Raw genomic sequence first — 16,397 nt, 5'->3', positions numbered from 1 at the left:
GTGGATGGTGCCAGACGTAACCTCTGCCACACACCGTAAGTATGGAATGTATCTTTATACAGAGTGGTCCATTGATCGTTACCGGGCCTAATACCTCACGAAATAAGCGTCAAACGAAAAAACTACAAAGAACGAAACTTGTCTAGCTGCCATAAGTCAAACGGATATCAACTGCGTTTTTCTAAATAGGAACCCCCATTTTTTATTACTTATTCGTGTAGTACGTAAAGAAATATGAATGTTTTATTTTGACCACTTTTTTCGCTTTGTGATAGATGGCGCTGTAATAGTCACAAGCATATGGCTCAGAGTTGGTAACAGGTAGGTTTTTTAAATTAAAATACAGAACGTAGGTACGTTTGAACATTTTATTTCGGTTGTTCCAATGTGATACATGTACCTTTGTGAACTTATCATTTCTGAGAACACACGCTGTTACAGCGTGATTACCTGTAAATATCACATTAATGCAATAAATTCTCAAAATGATGTCCGTCAACCTCAATGCATTTGGCAATACGTGTAACGACATTCCTCTCAACAGCGAGTAGTTCGCCTTTCCTAATGTACACACATGCATTGACAATGCGCTGACGCATGTTGTGAAGCGTTGTCGGTGGATCACGATAGCAAATATCCTTCAGTTTCCCCCAGAGAAAGAAATACGGGGACGTCAGATCCGGTGAACGTGCGGGCCATGGTATAGTGCTTCGACGACCAATCCACCAGTCACGAAATATGCTATTCAATACCGCTTCAACCGCACATGAGCTATGTGCCGGACATCCGTCATGTTGGAAGTACATCGCCATTCTGTCATGCAGTGAAACATCTTGTAGTAACATCGGTAGAACATTACGTAGGAAATCAGCATACATTGCACCATTTAGATTGCCATCGATAAAATGGGGGCCAATTATCCTTCCTCCCATAATGCCGCACCATACATTAACACGACAAGGTCGCTGATGTTCCACTTGTCACAGCCATCGTGGATTTTCCGTTGCCCAGCAGTGGATATTATGCCGGTTTACGTTACCGCTATTGGTGAATGACGCTTCGTCGCTAAATAGAACGCGTGCAGAAAATCTGTCATCGTCGCGTTATTTCTCTTGTGCCCAGTGGCAGAACTGTACACGACGTTCAAAGTCGTCGCCATGCAATTCTTGGTGCATAGAAATATGGTACGGGGCAATCGATGGTGTAGCATTCTAAACACCGACGTTTTTGACATTCCCGATTCTCGCGCAATTTGTCTGCTACTGATGTGCGGATTGGTCGCGACAACAGCTAAAACACCTACTTGGGCATCATCATTTGTTGCAGGTCGTGGTTGACGTTTTACATGTGGCTGAACACTTCCTGTTTCCTTAAACAACGTAACTATCCGGCGAACGGTCCGGACACCTGGATGATGCCGTCCAGGATACCGAGCAGCAGACACAGCACACGCCAGTTGGGCATTTTGATCACAATTGGTAAACGGTCCATTTTAACACGGGTAATATATCACGAAGCAAATACCATCCGCACTGGCGGAATGTTACGTGATACCACGTACTTACACGTTTGTGGCTATTACAGCGCCATCTATCACAAAGCGAAAAAGGTGGTCAACTAAAACATTCATATTTCTTTACGTACTACACGAATAAGTAATAAAAAATGGGGGTTCCTATTTAGAAAAACGCAGTTGATATCCGTTTGACCTATGGCAACGCCATCTAACGGGCCAACCATAGCGCCATCTGGTTTCCCCCTTAAAGCTAGACGAGTTTAGTTCTTTGTAGTTTTTTCGTTTGATGCTTATGTCTTGAGATATTTGATCCACTATCAATGGACCACCCTGTATATGAGATTGGTGATCCCAATACAGAATCTGCATTGTGTGTACTGAACGACACAACGTCTGCTTGCTTACAAGTGAGGAGCACGGGGCGGGAGAGAAGATGGGCGGCGTTTCAGACGGTACGCACCTCCTCAGGAAGCCGTCGGCGCTGGCGAGGTCGGCCCAGCGGCGCCGCGCGGCGCCCTGCAGCCGCAGCCGCACGAAGCCCGCGGGCGTCGCGGCGCCCGCCTCCGGCCGGCACGGTGGCGTCACCTGCGCCTCCCCCTCCGACCCTTCCTCCCCCTCCTCATCTTCACCCGGCGGGTATGTCGGCGGCCACGACAGCGCGTCCAGGCGCACCAGGTACTCGCAGCGACCGCGGCCCGCGCCCTGCAACACGGCGAGGCGCAGGTCACTGGCGGGCAGCCAACTCGGGATCCCCACTCTACGGTCTCTGGACAACCTCACGTCTGGCCACCAACAGTGATCACACAGGGAAGAACATGGCAGAGGTGTAAAAATTCTCCTTCCAGCCTGCCTGCCCCTATCTCTGCCGCAACCATTAAAGCAGCTCAACCTGCTGTAACAGAACGCTGGACTACACGCGTACAGAAGCACAGTGGCTAAAGCAGGCCGACTTGGGTTTCCGCTAGACTGGAAAGCTTCACGGGACCCTTTCAGCCTGATGCACCTGACAACAGGATGCGCTGTCAATCCAACCAAACTAGCCAGGTATATGGAGGAAGATTTAGTGCAAGTTTATCATAACAGCGAGAGCACCAAAATGATCAAATGAAACTTAAAGGAGATTGAGGATAAATTGTTGTTGTTGTTGTGGTCTTCAGTCCTGAGACTGGTTTTATGCAGCTCTCCATGCCACTCTATCCTGTGCAAACTTCTTCATCTCCCAGTACCTACTGCAACCTACATCCTTCTGAATCTCGTTAGTGTGTTCATCTCTTGGTCTCCCTCTACGATTTTTACCCTCCACGCTGCCCTCCAATACTAAATTGGTGATGCCTTGATGTCTCAGAACGTGTCCTACCAACCGTTCCCTCCTTCTTGTCAAGTTGTGCCACAAACTCCTCTTTTCCCCAATTCTGTTCAATACCTCCTTATTAGTTATGTGATCTACCCATCTAATCTTCAGCATTCTTCTGTAGCACCACATTTCGAACTCTTCTATTCTCTTCTTGTCCAAATTATTTATCGTCCATGTTTCACTTCCATACATGGCTACACTCCATACAAATACTTTCGAAACGACTTCCTGACACTTAAATCTATACTCGATGTTAACAAATTTCTCTTCTTCAGAAACGCTTCCCATGCCATTGCCAGTCTACATTTTATATCCTCTCTACTTCGACCATCATCAGTTATTTGGTTCCCCAAATAACAAAACTCCTTAAATTAAGAATTGAGTAATGTACACCAGTCACGAAACAGAGCCCACGTCCATCAGGAGAAAAGTTCCTGTCCGTCTATGTAGCAGCTTCATATAAGTCAGTTGGTATCACGCGATGCAAATTGTGCAAAAAGTTACTAAACACTCATTCGGGAACCCCGAGTACGTTACGACATGTTTGCAAATTTGACATGCAGTTCCCTCACTCCATAAATATTTTAAGAGAGTACAAAGCAGGTGACAAGTTTGTGGATATGTGTGTTTAGGACTTCAGGCCATTTATCATCATATAGGCTTTGTAAATTTAGAGCAAGCATTGACTGAAATGGGAATAAAATATGGCTCAGCGGGTATTAAATACCACATTCCCGTGGTATGCAACGTAGTGCAAAGACACCTTAGTATGAAACAAAAGCTTCTTCTTTCAGCTATGTACTTTTTAGATTAACATAATATGGACACCGAGCTTCGTGTTCAGTAGTATACATTTGGAAACTATAGAATGAACTATTTTGGCTACTTACAATGAATTCAGCGAACCTGACAAACACACCCTGGAAAAATAATTAAAACTGGTATACCTGTGACCGTATTTGGCTGGAACAGTCTAAGGTTACAGAAACTGGACTTCCTAGACCTTACTTTGGTTGGCGTTGCCATATAATAGACATCTTAAGGTTCTTGGGGGCAAAGTATCTCGACTTTCGCAGATGGTTCTCATTACTTCACAAAACATGTGTTAGAGGTGACCTGATGATGGTTGGAAATGAGAATATCCAGTACTAGTAGAAAGAGAATTAAGTTGCACAGAAAACTGTTCGTAAAGAAATAAGTAAATGAGCCAGAAATAAGCCGATAAAGGAAAAAAAAGAAAAAATAACATTCACTATTTCCTGGCCTACAATGACCCAAAATGAATATGTACGTCTTTGAGCTTCGTCTTGAGGTACTCGGGTATTGCCATCCACTTCTGAATCGCACTCATAACAGCGTAATGACAGCGAGCAGAATAAACTAAGTAGCGTAACACAGCGGACAGACGGGCAGGCAAGCAGGACTTCTTTATAGCCTGCTTGGGTTGGGCACAGCTTGGATTCATTGTAGCTAAAGCAGTCTGCCCGTTCCAATGATAACGGGCATCAAATTGCCTGCCTGACTAACAGGCAACCATGGCAGGTTAAAGGCGGAATGTGTATACCTTTACAACAGCGCTCCGGTAGCGAGGCAAAGTGGCACCACCCAGTCAGTCATAGTTTACAGCTTTCTACGTCCCTACTAAATAAGCACCATGAGAAATAAGATGCGTAGCTAACGACTGAATGCGATCGTGCCTACTACATAGCATATAAAGAGTAGGCATAACACAAACCTCAAATGAAGCTAAGCTTATAGTTAAGCACTTATCTGGAACAAAATATTCTAGACTTAAATTCGTCCATGTTGTACGGAATTCCTTGAGGCTAGCGATTGCATTATATATTTACGAAATAATTTTCACTGCTTTTGTCACTTTTCACTAATATTCATCAGCAGGATGTGTTTCGGCATCATACTGCTTTCATCAGGTGACTTACATTGATGTAAGAGTGATGAGAATTATTTGCTGGGCGTGCCAGTGAGGTTATGTAACAGTATTTAACCTTGCACAGGAAGATTCATTTATTTTAGTATAGCCTATACCCTAAGTGAGTTGCATGACTGGATAATTTCATTAATTAATTTACTTACACAGTAACAGCTTAGTAACTGATAAGCTAGAAAGTTACAATGTAAATTTCTTCAAACATTTTTCTTATGTGGAATGCTTATTTCATTAATACAAAGCGTTAACTGAAAAAAACACATTGTCTTAACATTACTGAACAACCAAGGGACACCAAATAATCGCACGTATAATATTTCCCATGGCATAAGCAAGGTTATATAACAAAATTGTATTTTCGTTATTTATGGCATTTTAACAATTAAAATAGCTTATCTTCGCAGTAAAGAGTTGGAAATGTCAAGTACACCATGTAAGTACATTAATTATCGATCAATCATACACATCAACAAAATACTTTATGAGTACCACATAAACACCCTGTCCATGAGCGCAGAACAATTTCTGGACTGAACTTATATTTAGCAAGAGAGAATCGAAGCAAAACTCAAAACAGCATTAAACATTCTCTGCAAAGGAATGAAACTGTAAAATACACTACCTAAGGATATTAACGAGACTATTGAAACAAACTCATTTAAAGATTCTATTACGAAGTATTTCTTAAGTAATATATTTGTACAGTGCCGGGTTACTTTGATAACACAGGCAACTGGTTCTGTACACAACCTGTTCCTTGCTGCTCACCGGTCACTGTTAAATCCGTTTGCTCTCGGTGAGCGGGAAACTTCATGACAAACAAATAGGACTTGTTTGCTGTGTATACAGCAAGCTGTGACAAGAATAATTAATCCAGAATAATTAGCACTTCGCGTTATTAGTGCCGTAAATAGCGCTGCCGTGCGAAGCTAGACTGCCATAGTTTAGTTGTGTCTAGGTGACTGTGTAACAACTTTTTGTAGAGAACGTAATATACGAGTACAAGCGACTTCCTGGCCATCTGACCTTTAATAATAAATGTTCATTACGGGAAAGTTTATTATTCATTATGGCTGGTTGATTAGTTGACTCGGAGGTGGGGACTAAACAGCGAGTCATCGGTTCCATCGGATTAGGGAAGGATGGGGAAGGAAGTCGGCCCTGCCCTTTCACAGGAACCATCCCGGCATTTAACTGAAGCGATTTAGGGAAATCACGGAAAAAATAAATTAGAATGGTGGGGCGCGGGTTTGAACCGTTCATTCATTATGCAATTAATTACAAGCTACTAATATATTCCGTGACCTGTTCAAGTTGTCTGACTGTGAAATTCACAACGTCTATTTAAGTAAATTAGACTACTATGGTATAATAGGAAGTGACGCAAAATAGCACAAATAGTATCACAAAGTGTGCCAATAGGAGAGAGTCTTTTATTCAGTTATTAGTCATCACGAAGATGGAAACTAATTACATGTGGTGACTCTCAAGGTTTATCTTCCGACCCTTACTTTTTCTTGTCTGGATTGATGTCCATGCGTCCAGGTCACGGTACCAAACCGTGTGTTGCTTGTGGTAGCCACACGTGAGACGACACTTAGTCGTCCGGCTGCGGATTGACAAAAAATGTTGCAGGAAGTCTATTACTTGTTTTCAGATAGAAGGCGCAGATATGAAGGGGCTGCGATGTGGTTGGTGCATAGAAGGACGGTCCTCCACTGTGGCGCTCAGACGTGGTCACTAAAACGTTGCCTGTCTTCATTTTCCCATGTAGACCAACGTCGGACCACTATGACATTCTAACGGCCCAAAAAATCTGGATATTGCACGAGCCAACCATCCAGTCAAATGGAGACACACAATGCGTCCCCTTTCAAACTCAGTCGGATGCACGTAACGCTGTCTGGCACTGTGATCGCTCAACATCTGGCGTTGTTCCCACGCCTTCTGTACCGCACACGCCCTGCTAGAGCACTAAATTCGTACAACACTGACGCACCATGGTGGCCTTTCCATCACCGAGAACTGCAGTTATTTTCCTTTACATGCCTGGTAGTGACGTGTACTTGTACGAACTACCTGCACTGTTCTAACAGTCTACCCCACTTAAGACGTGCACATTTACATTGAGTGTAGTGCGGTAGATTTCTAAAAGATTCCGAAAGGAAAAATTATCTGGAAAACTTATTTGGATATTACAATTTGATCGCTTTAATTCATTTTCAACACGGATGGATAAAAGCAGTAGGATCCTAATTCATAAGCTCAGTAACTGCTTACCCAGTGACAAATACTATCTCTGATCGTGATGCACAGTTAGTTAGCATAAATAAAATAGTGCCTTATAGTGGGGATTTTCTCAGTAGAAACCAGAATAATTAATGAATCCAGGACAAACGTTTTTAAGGATAGTTCACAAGAGATGAGCTGGGATGAAATTCATAATGAGCTAAATGCTAACATAAAATATAATCTATTCCATGATAAATTCATATCATTGTTTAAAAATAGTTTTCCACAAAATCTAATCAGAAAGGGCATCAGAGAGCCATGTAAAAAAACCATGGGTCACTAGAGTGATTAAAGTATCTTTTGAAAGGAAATATATCTGCTGGCAGGAACAAGAGGAGATCCTGCAATAATCGCCACTATAAAAACTACTCAAAATTACTAAGAAAGAGTACAAAAAAAGCAAGGGTTATTCACATTATGTCAGAAATCGGTCATCCGAACAACATACTTCAGGCTATATGAAATGTAGTGAAACGAGAGACGGGACAACAAGCCACAGCACTAGACATCACTATTGAACTGAACAGAAGGGCTATAAATGACGAGTCACAGGAAGAAAATATATTGAACAATCATTTCTTACTTATAGTATAAAGTACGAGGACAAATAGTTCAAGACCAAAATTACAGCAGTATGTTGAAAAAGCAACTTCCATAAAACTGAACCAAATGAATGTCTTTCAGTGCTCTGTCAAACTCTTCACGCAGTACTGTATCTCCCATTTCATCTTCATCTACATCCTCCTCCATTTCCATAATATTGTCCTCAAGTACATCGCCCTTGTATTGTATAGACCCTCTATAGTCTATATACTCCTTCCACCTCTCTGCTTTCCCTTCCTTGCTTTCCCTTCTTAGCTATTGCTTATCTGAAGCGTGGTCACTCGTGGACAGCACATTGCCACGTTTCACCAGGTGTGTTCACACAAGTTCGTGATATTTTAAAAGAAATACTGAAAGGTGTGTAAAAATGAGTTCTACCTACGTTAGATGGTGCCAGCATAAGTATAGCTATCATAGGAAAGAAAGTCCCACATCTCAACAAGTACTTTTTTCTGGGCGTACGTTTACAAACGGTACAAAGTTGCCTGGAAACACTTTTCAGAGTTTCGCTTCGAGCTTGTTTTGAAATAGTGTTCAATATTTTTTCTTAGTATTCGCTTTTAATGTGCTGCAGTCTTTTTCTGAAATTACGTTTTCCAAATGCGAAAAACTGTTCCAAGTTACAACAACGTAGAGCCCACATCTTGAAGATGTTGGCAGTACCCCCGTATGAGCGCTGTTCAGATGGGATGAGACCATCAGGTGCGATTCTGGCTGAGGCGACACGACACGTTACACGACACGTCGCTGTGGAGTCCGGCTGTCCGCACAGCACTCGGCGTTCCCATTGCAGCGCCGCGAAAACACAAGACAAGACAAGACAAGACGCGGCAGGCGGGCGGCCAGCAGTACGAGTAGCCCCCCGTGTGGGCCACGTAATTACTCGAGTCTGCAAAGAGGTGTTTGACTGTCCTTCAGCCTTAAAAACCATTTCGATATGTCAGTTACCTTTAGTACACAGAATTGTACTACCCAAAATGCACCCAACACAAATCGGCCAGTGACTACATTTTTTTACAGCAACCTTTTCAAAATTTTGCTCTGTGTTTTATTTAATTTCGAAGTATCACAATTAGTATAGGCAGCAGCGAAAAGAAAACCAGTTCATTATCAAAATGCAAAAATATCAATTTTCTTCCGAGTAGTTTCATCAAACCTGAATGAGAAAAATAGCATAGCCGAGAACACTGGTGAATCGCAAAACACTGATTTTAAATTTTTTACGCGAAAAGTAAAAGTTTTACTGAGAAACGAAGTACAGACACGGATGTACGAGTATAATTGCTTCATCTACAAAAAACAATTTTTTTAGACACATGACACATGAACTGAAATTACCCTCTTGGTGTATTATGTGATACAGTTGCTTCAACTACATCTCTACGCACTCCACGGATGCGCACTGCTTCTGTATCATATAATGAGGTACATCGAATATTGTATCACATATCATATCGCCTCAGTGAGAAATGTGCCTTGCCTTCATAAGAACGCCATTGTCCGAAACTTTCTATTGACCTGCTGGAAGATTCTACAAACACGTTAGTTCGCCTACGGGAATGTATTATACAAGGTGCCACTGATTGTTCTAAGACTGAACTAGGATGGCTTCTATGGTGGCTCCATGAAAACAACAGTACTCTTCTAAATTTTTATCGTCTGACATTTTCCCTGAATACATCCGGGCTACTTCTGAGAGGGACATGTCTGCAGTGAAGACTGCATCATCCAATATCGATTAGTTTTAAGTGGTTGTCGAGCTGTCATGAATCAGAATAATTATCTAACGCTTCCTGTCTCCTATTGCACCCACGAAAGGATGAGTATCTGCTGCCATCAGGAGCGTGAGCAGATCGTCCCCGTATACATTCATACATACATCCTTGTTCCATAGATCATGAATATGACATTTTGTAATGATGTGGAACATGTCACTTTAGCATAAGGTTTCTTTACACAAATTAATTAATTAACTAACTTTTTACTACTTAATATCTAATAATTCATCTATTGAGTACGAGTTGTCATTCAGAAATTCTTTTAATTTGCTTTTAAATGTTGGTTGGCTATCTGTCAGACTTTTAATACTATTTGGCAAATGACCAACGATTTTTGCGGCAGCATAATTCACCCCTTTCTGTGCCAAAGTGAGATTTAATCCAGAATAATGAATATCATCCTTTCTTCTAGTGTTGCAGTTATTTTTCAATTGCGATGGGTTACGGATGACAAATTTCATACGTGAATATACACTCCTGGAAATGGAAAAAAGAACACATTGACACCGGTGTGTCAGACCCACCATACTTGCTCCGGACACTGCGAGAGTGCTGTACAAGCAATGATCACACGCACGGCACAGCGGACACACCAGGAACCGCGGTGTTGGCCGTCGAATGGCGCTAGCTGCGCAGCATTCGTGCACCGCCGCCGTCAGTGTCAACCAGTTTGCCGTGGCATACGGAGCTCCATCGCAGTCTTTAACACTGGTAGCATGCCGCGACAGCGTGGACGTGAACCGTATGTGCAGTTGACGGACTTTGAGCGAGGGCGTATAGTGGGCATGCGGGAGGCCGGGTGGACGTACCGCCGAATTGCTCAACACGTGGGGCGTGAGGTCTCCACAGTACATCGATGTTGTCGCCAGTGGTCGGCGGAAGGTGCACGTGCCCGTCGACCTGGGACCGGACCGCAGCGACGCACGGATGCACGCCAAGACCGTAGGATCCTACGCAGTGCCGTAGGGGACCGCACCGCCACTTCACAGCAAATTAGGGTCACTGTTGCTCCTGGGGTATCGGCGAGGACCATTCGCAACCGTCTCCATGAAGCTGGGCTACGGTCCCGCACACCGTTTGGCCGTCTTCCGCTCACGCCCCAACATCGTGCAGCCCGCCTCCAGTGGAGTCGCGACAGGCGTGAATGGAGGGACGAATGGAGACGTGTCGTCTTCAGCGATGAGAGTCGCTTCTGCCTTGGTGCCAATGATGGTCGTATGCGCGTTTGGCGCCGTGCAGATGAGCGCCACAATCAGGACTGTATACGACCGAGGCACACAGGGCCAACACCCGGCATCATGGTGTGGGGAGCGATCTCCTACACTGGCCGTACACCACTGGTGATCGTCGAGGGGACACTGAATAGTGCACGGTACATCCAAACCGTCATCGAACCCATCGTTCTACCATTCCTAGACCGGCAAGGGAACTTGCTGTTCCAACAGGACAATGCACGTCCGCATGTATCCCGTGCCACCCAACGTGCTCTAGAAGGTGTAAGTCAACTACCCTGGCCAGCAAGATCTCCGGATCTGTCCCCCATTGAGCATGTTTGGGACTGGATGAAGCGTCGTCTCACGCGGTCTGCACGTCCAGCACGAACGCTGGTCCAACTGAGGCGCCAGGTGGAAATGGCATGGCAAGCCGTTCCACAGGACTACATCCAGCATCTCTACGATCGTCTCCATGGGAGAATAGCAGCCTGCATTGCTGCGAAAGGTGGATATACACTGTACTAGTGCCGACATTGTGCATGCTCTGTTGCCTGTGTCTATGTGCCTGTGGTTCTGTCAGTGTGATCATGTGATGTATCTGACCCCAGGAATGTGTCAATAAAGTTTCCCCTTCCTGGGACAATGAATTCACGGTGTTCTTATTTCAATTTCCAGGAGTGTATGTATTGCGAAGGTACTGTGAATATCACGGGTTCCTTAAATAAATGTCTGCAAAGTGAACTCGGGTGTGCTCCAGCTATTATTCTGATTACGCGCTTTTGTGCAATGAATATTTTCTCTCTTAATGAGGAATTGCCCCAAAATATGATGCCCTATGAAAGCAGTGAATGAAAATAGGCAAAGTAGGCCTGTAACTCAGTTGTCCCTCAGTGAGAATCAAACGTGTCCCGCAGCTACACGGTGTGGAGTAATGAAAGTGTGTTGTGGCTAGGACATGCGGTGACTGACCTGAGCTCGCTGCGTGGCCGTGTCGAAGGTGGCGAGGAAGCGAGCGGCGAACCGCGGGTCCAGACTGCCGGCGCCCGCCACCAGCCGCTGCACCAGCCGCTCCACCAGCACCGTCACCCCGGAGGACAGCCTCTCCCCTGCACACACCAGCACACCTCTGCCCACGTCTGTCACCACACAGACTGCCAGCTACCACATCAGCCAGTCCACCTGCATCGCCAATCACCAATCATCACAGAGGACACTCTGTCCACTGCACACACTGCACACACCTCTCCTGACACTCATTAGCAGCTGCCACACCAGCTAGTCCCCCTGCATCTCTTCCCACACTCATCATCGGCTGCTGCACCAACCAGTCACCTGCACCACCAACACTGTGTCAGATCATGTGCTGCCCCATCAGCACCACCAGCTTGTACAAACCAGCTCAAGGCCCCTCACTGCTGCCTCCACACTGCAACTGGATAAGCCACCCCTCCTTCCCCTCCCCCCTCCCCCAACAGATCTGTCACTTAGAATCCGGCGCTGGAGGTCATGCTTTCACTCCTGAAGAAGGGCGGGGAATTTCCCTCGTTCCAGTCCCTCCAGGATTGCCGCAAGTCCACTCAGCCCACTGTCAGATGAGTACCAGGCATCCTCTCCAGGGCTGGGATGGAATGTAGGGTAACACGTGGCGAAGGCCAAGTGCCCGCTACCCTCTCCCTCCTAGTGCCAGGGCGAAAAAGTGCTGCACTCTGCCTACAGTCCCGGTGACGAGCTTACGCCACGGGCTTCACTGTGTGCCAGGAGTGACCAAGGGAAATCTCCCAAATACCTTCATCACAGCGTGGGATTTGTCCGCCGCTCGTGGTCTCGCGGTAGCGTTCTCGCTTCCCGAGCACGGGGTCCCGGGTTCGATTCCCGGCGGGGTCAGGGATTTTCACCTGCCTCGAGATGACTGGGTGTTTGTGTTGTCCTCATCATTTCATCATCATCCTGGAAAGTGGCGCAATTGGACTGAGCAAAGATTGGGTAATTGTACGGGCGCTGATAACCACGCTGTTGAGCGCCCCACAAACCAAACATCATCATCATCACAGCGTGGGATTGAGACTATTTCAATAACAAAAAAGGAACAGAAATTAATATTTGTGTGTGTGTGCGTGCGTGTGTGTGTGTGTGTGTGTGTGTGTGTGTGTGTGTGTGTGTGTGCCGGCCGGTGTGGACGTGCGGTTCTAGGCGCTTCAGTCTGGAACCGCGTGACCGCTACGGTCGCAGGTTCGAATCCTGCCTCGGGCATGGATGTGTGTGATGTCCTTAGGTTAGTTAGGTTTAAGTAGTTCTAAGTTCTAAGGGACTGATGACCACAGATGTTAAGTCCCATAGTGCTCAGTGCCATTTGAACCATTTTCGTGTGTGTGTGTGTGTGTGTGTGTGTGTGTGTGTGCGGGCGCGCGCGCACGCGCGTTCGCGGGCGCGCCAAAGCTTAGGAGGCTAATGGGCAGAGATTTCACGTGTATTTATTTGGTTACAATTAATTAGTTGACTTTATATTCCACATGCAGGAAATTTAAAGAGACCCTTGGAGAAAAGGTAATCAGCTGTATCAATATCAAGAGCTGAGATGGAAAACCACTCCCAAGCAAAGAAGGGAAAGCTGAAAGGTGGAAGGAGTGTATAGAGGGTCTATACGAGGGAGATGATCTTTAAAGCAATTTTACAGAAAGGGAAGTGGACATAGAGGAAGATAATATGAGAAATACAGTACTCCAAGAAGAATTTGACAGACCTGTGAAAGATTTAAGTCGAAACAACAACAGTAGACGATATTACGTCAGAACTACTGATATCCTTGGGACAGCCACCCATGACAAAGCTCTTCCATCTGGTGAGCAAGATGTATGAGGCAGGCGAAATACCGTTAGACTTCAAGAAGAATATAATAATTCCAGTTTCAAAGAAAGCAGCTGCTGACAGATGTGAAAACCGCCGATCTATCAGTTTAATAAGTCAAACACAATTTCTTTACAGAAGATTCTGGAAAATGTAGGGACACGTGAGGCCATACTGACACTACATCTTATCTTGGAAGATGGGTTAAGGAAAGGAAAATTTGCGTTTATAGCATTTCTAGACTAAGAGAAAGCTTTTGACAATTTTGACTGGAATACTTAGGAATTCTGAAGGTAGCAGAAGCAAAAGGTTATTTAAAACTTGTACAGAAACAAGACGGCATTATAACAATAGAGGGGCGTGAAAGAGAAACTGTGGTTGAGAAGGGAGTGAGACAGGGTTTTAGAACACCCCAATGTTCCTCAGTCCGTACACTGAGCAATCAGTAAAGGAAACAAAAGAAAAATTTTGAACAGGAATTAAAATCAAAAGAGAAGAAGTAAAAACTTTCAGGTCTGCTGATGACATTGTAATTATGTCAGACAGCAAAGGACTTTGAAGAGTATTTGAGCGGAATGGACAGTGCCTTGAAAGGAGGATGCAAGATGAACATCAACAAAGGCAAAACGAGGTAATGGAATGTAGTAGAATTAAATCAGGTGTTGTTGAGGGAATTAGATTGGGACATGGGACACTGAAAGTAGTAGATGAGTTTTGCTTTTTGGGAAGCAAAATAGCTGATGATGGCCGAAGTAAAAAGGATATAAAATGCAGATTTGAAACAGCAAGAAAAGCGTTTCTGAAGACGAGTAATTTGCTAACATCGAGTATAGATTTAAGTGTCAGGAAGTCTTTTCTGAAAGTATTTGTATGTAATGTAGCCACGTATGGAAGTGAAACATGGGCGATAAACGCTTTAGACAAGAAGAGAATAGAAGCTTTCGAAATGTGGTGCTGTAGAAGAATGCTGAAGATTAGATGGGTAGATCACGTAACTAATGAGAACGTACTGTATGGAATTGGGGAGAAAAGAAATTTATGGCACAACCTGACTAGAAGAAGAAATCGGTTGGTAGGACACGTTCTGAGACATCAAGGGGCCACCAGTGTAGTACTGCAGGGAAGCGTGAGGGTACAAATCGTAGAGGGAGACCACGAGATGAATACAGTAAGCAGATTCAAAAGGATGTATGTTGCAGTAGTTACTTGGAGATGAAGAGGCTTGCACAGGATAGAACAGCATGTGTAAATGTTAAGGCGAGCTTTGTAAGGAGGTTTTCTATGAGCCGGCAAATGGATAACGCAGGCAATTTTTTCCTTAAAAATTGTTAGTAATTTTATACTCTCTTTTGTTTCATAGATTGTTGTTTGTGAACTCTACACTACGAGGGGAGTCCTTAGTCTCCAGTCGCCCACCTGCAATGCCATCAAACCACTAACTCACTTCTGCGAGTTATGTGCCTCCACAGTATCCTTCCACAAGGCGAGTAGTTAGGTCGCCGTCCCACCACTATGCAGCCAGTCTTTACACTCAGGCTTACACCGATCACACCTAGTGGCCCCTCAATTGGAATTCCTTCCCTGAGCAGTCTTCGCACTCTGGGCTTAAACCAGCTGCACAACTGATGACTCGGAGTTCTCATTTCTGAATCAACAAGGAGTCTCTCACCACAGTGTCCACAGATTATGCTCATTCTAGAGCACCTAATGACCACCACTGGCTACAGCCTCCATGGACTACATGGATCCTCAAGCACCCAAAGCTCAGCACCGCCTACACTCCTCACAGACTAAGTCCATCCTCGAGAGCTTACACTCACCACTACCTCTGGCCTTCCTGAATTGCATTTGTCCTTAAGCACCTGACATTCTACTGCCACTTACAGCCTCTACTGACTGCATCCATCATCAAGCACTTGACACTCAGTGCAGCCTGTGGCCTCCATGGACAACATCCATCATTGAGCACCAAGCGCTCAGTGCCGCCGGCCTCCATGGACTACGTCCACCCTCAAGCACCCAATTCTTAACTTCACCAACAGTCTCCATGGAGAACGTCCATCCTCGAGCTCCCAGTGCCCACCGCGCTGTACGGTCCCCATGCACTAGATCTATTCTTTAACACCGAATGCACACCACTACCTGAGGCCTCCGCAGACTTCGTCCATCCTCGAGCACCTGACACTCACCATCGCTGACTGCCTCATCAACTTCAGCCTACGTCATTCATTGAGCATCCTGCAGTCATCTAGTTCTCATTCACGTACTGTCAGCCTGAACCAAGTAGAGCAAGTCACGTCTCAAGAAATCGTGTTATTGTATTATGCTCATTGGACTTAATATAGTATTCTTCCCTGTTATCTGGGCACTTCAATTGCAGTGTGTTCCACCCTCTTAGACACGAACACTAAATTTACTGTGGAACCAAAGTTTGGCAAAAGAACCAGATGCAACTGTTCTAGTCACAATTACAATGAGTAAATTTTTGTAGGCGATCTTCAACGTTCGCAGTCATGTCGTCCTCTGTTGCGTATAGTATTGTGGTATGTTACCAATCATTGTTTTGGGACTGTCTGATCACAACTGAACAAAACACATCTTTGTGCCATCATACCCCAAAATCAGAAGCTTGCGGCAATAAAACATATATTATAAAGAATAAAAAGGATTCCACTCAACAGGAGAAACTACGAAAAAGAAATGAGTGCAATCATACAAAATGCTAGAAACAATGGGTATGACTCACCTGTAATACATAGACGCAACAAGAAATTCAAACACAAATACGAAATATACACAAGATATCCAATAAATACAGAATGCAGGAACAATCAAAAGCCTCAGACCC

The 16,397-nt window shown here is 44.8% G+C and overlaps 1 protein-coding gene across 1 annotated transcript in view; it reads right to left on the bottom strand.

The window, feature by feature from the left end:
* LOC126176339 (uncharacterized) overlaps positions 1-16,397 on the bottom strand; it is a 337,183-nt gene that overhangs the window by 198,999 nt on the left and 121,787 nt on the right. The window contains exons 3-4 of the mRNA XM_049923491.1: positions 11,675-11,811; positions 1,977-2,218 (exon numbers count right to left, since the gene is read on the bottom strand). Of these exons, the coding sequence (XP_049779448.1) occupies positions 1,977-2,218; positions 11,675-11,811 (379 nt within the window). The remainder of the gene's footprint in view (positions 1-1,976; positions 2,219-11,674; positions 11,812-16,397) is intronic.

The sequence above is a fragment of the Schistocerca cancellata genome, chromosome 3 (assembly GCF_023864275.1).
Source record: "Schistocerca cancellata isolate TAMUIC-IGC-003103 chromosome 3, iqSchCanc2.1, whole genome shotgun sequence".
Lineage (NCBI taxonomy): Eukaryota > Metazoa > Arthropoda > Insecta > Orthoptera > Acrididae > Schistocerca > Schistocerca cancellata.
This window is presented reverse-complemented; position numbering and strand designations above follow the sequence as displayed.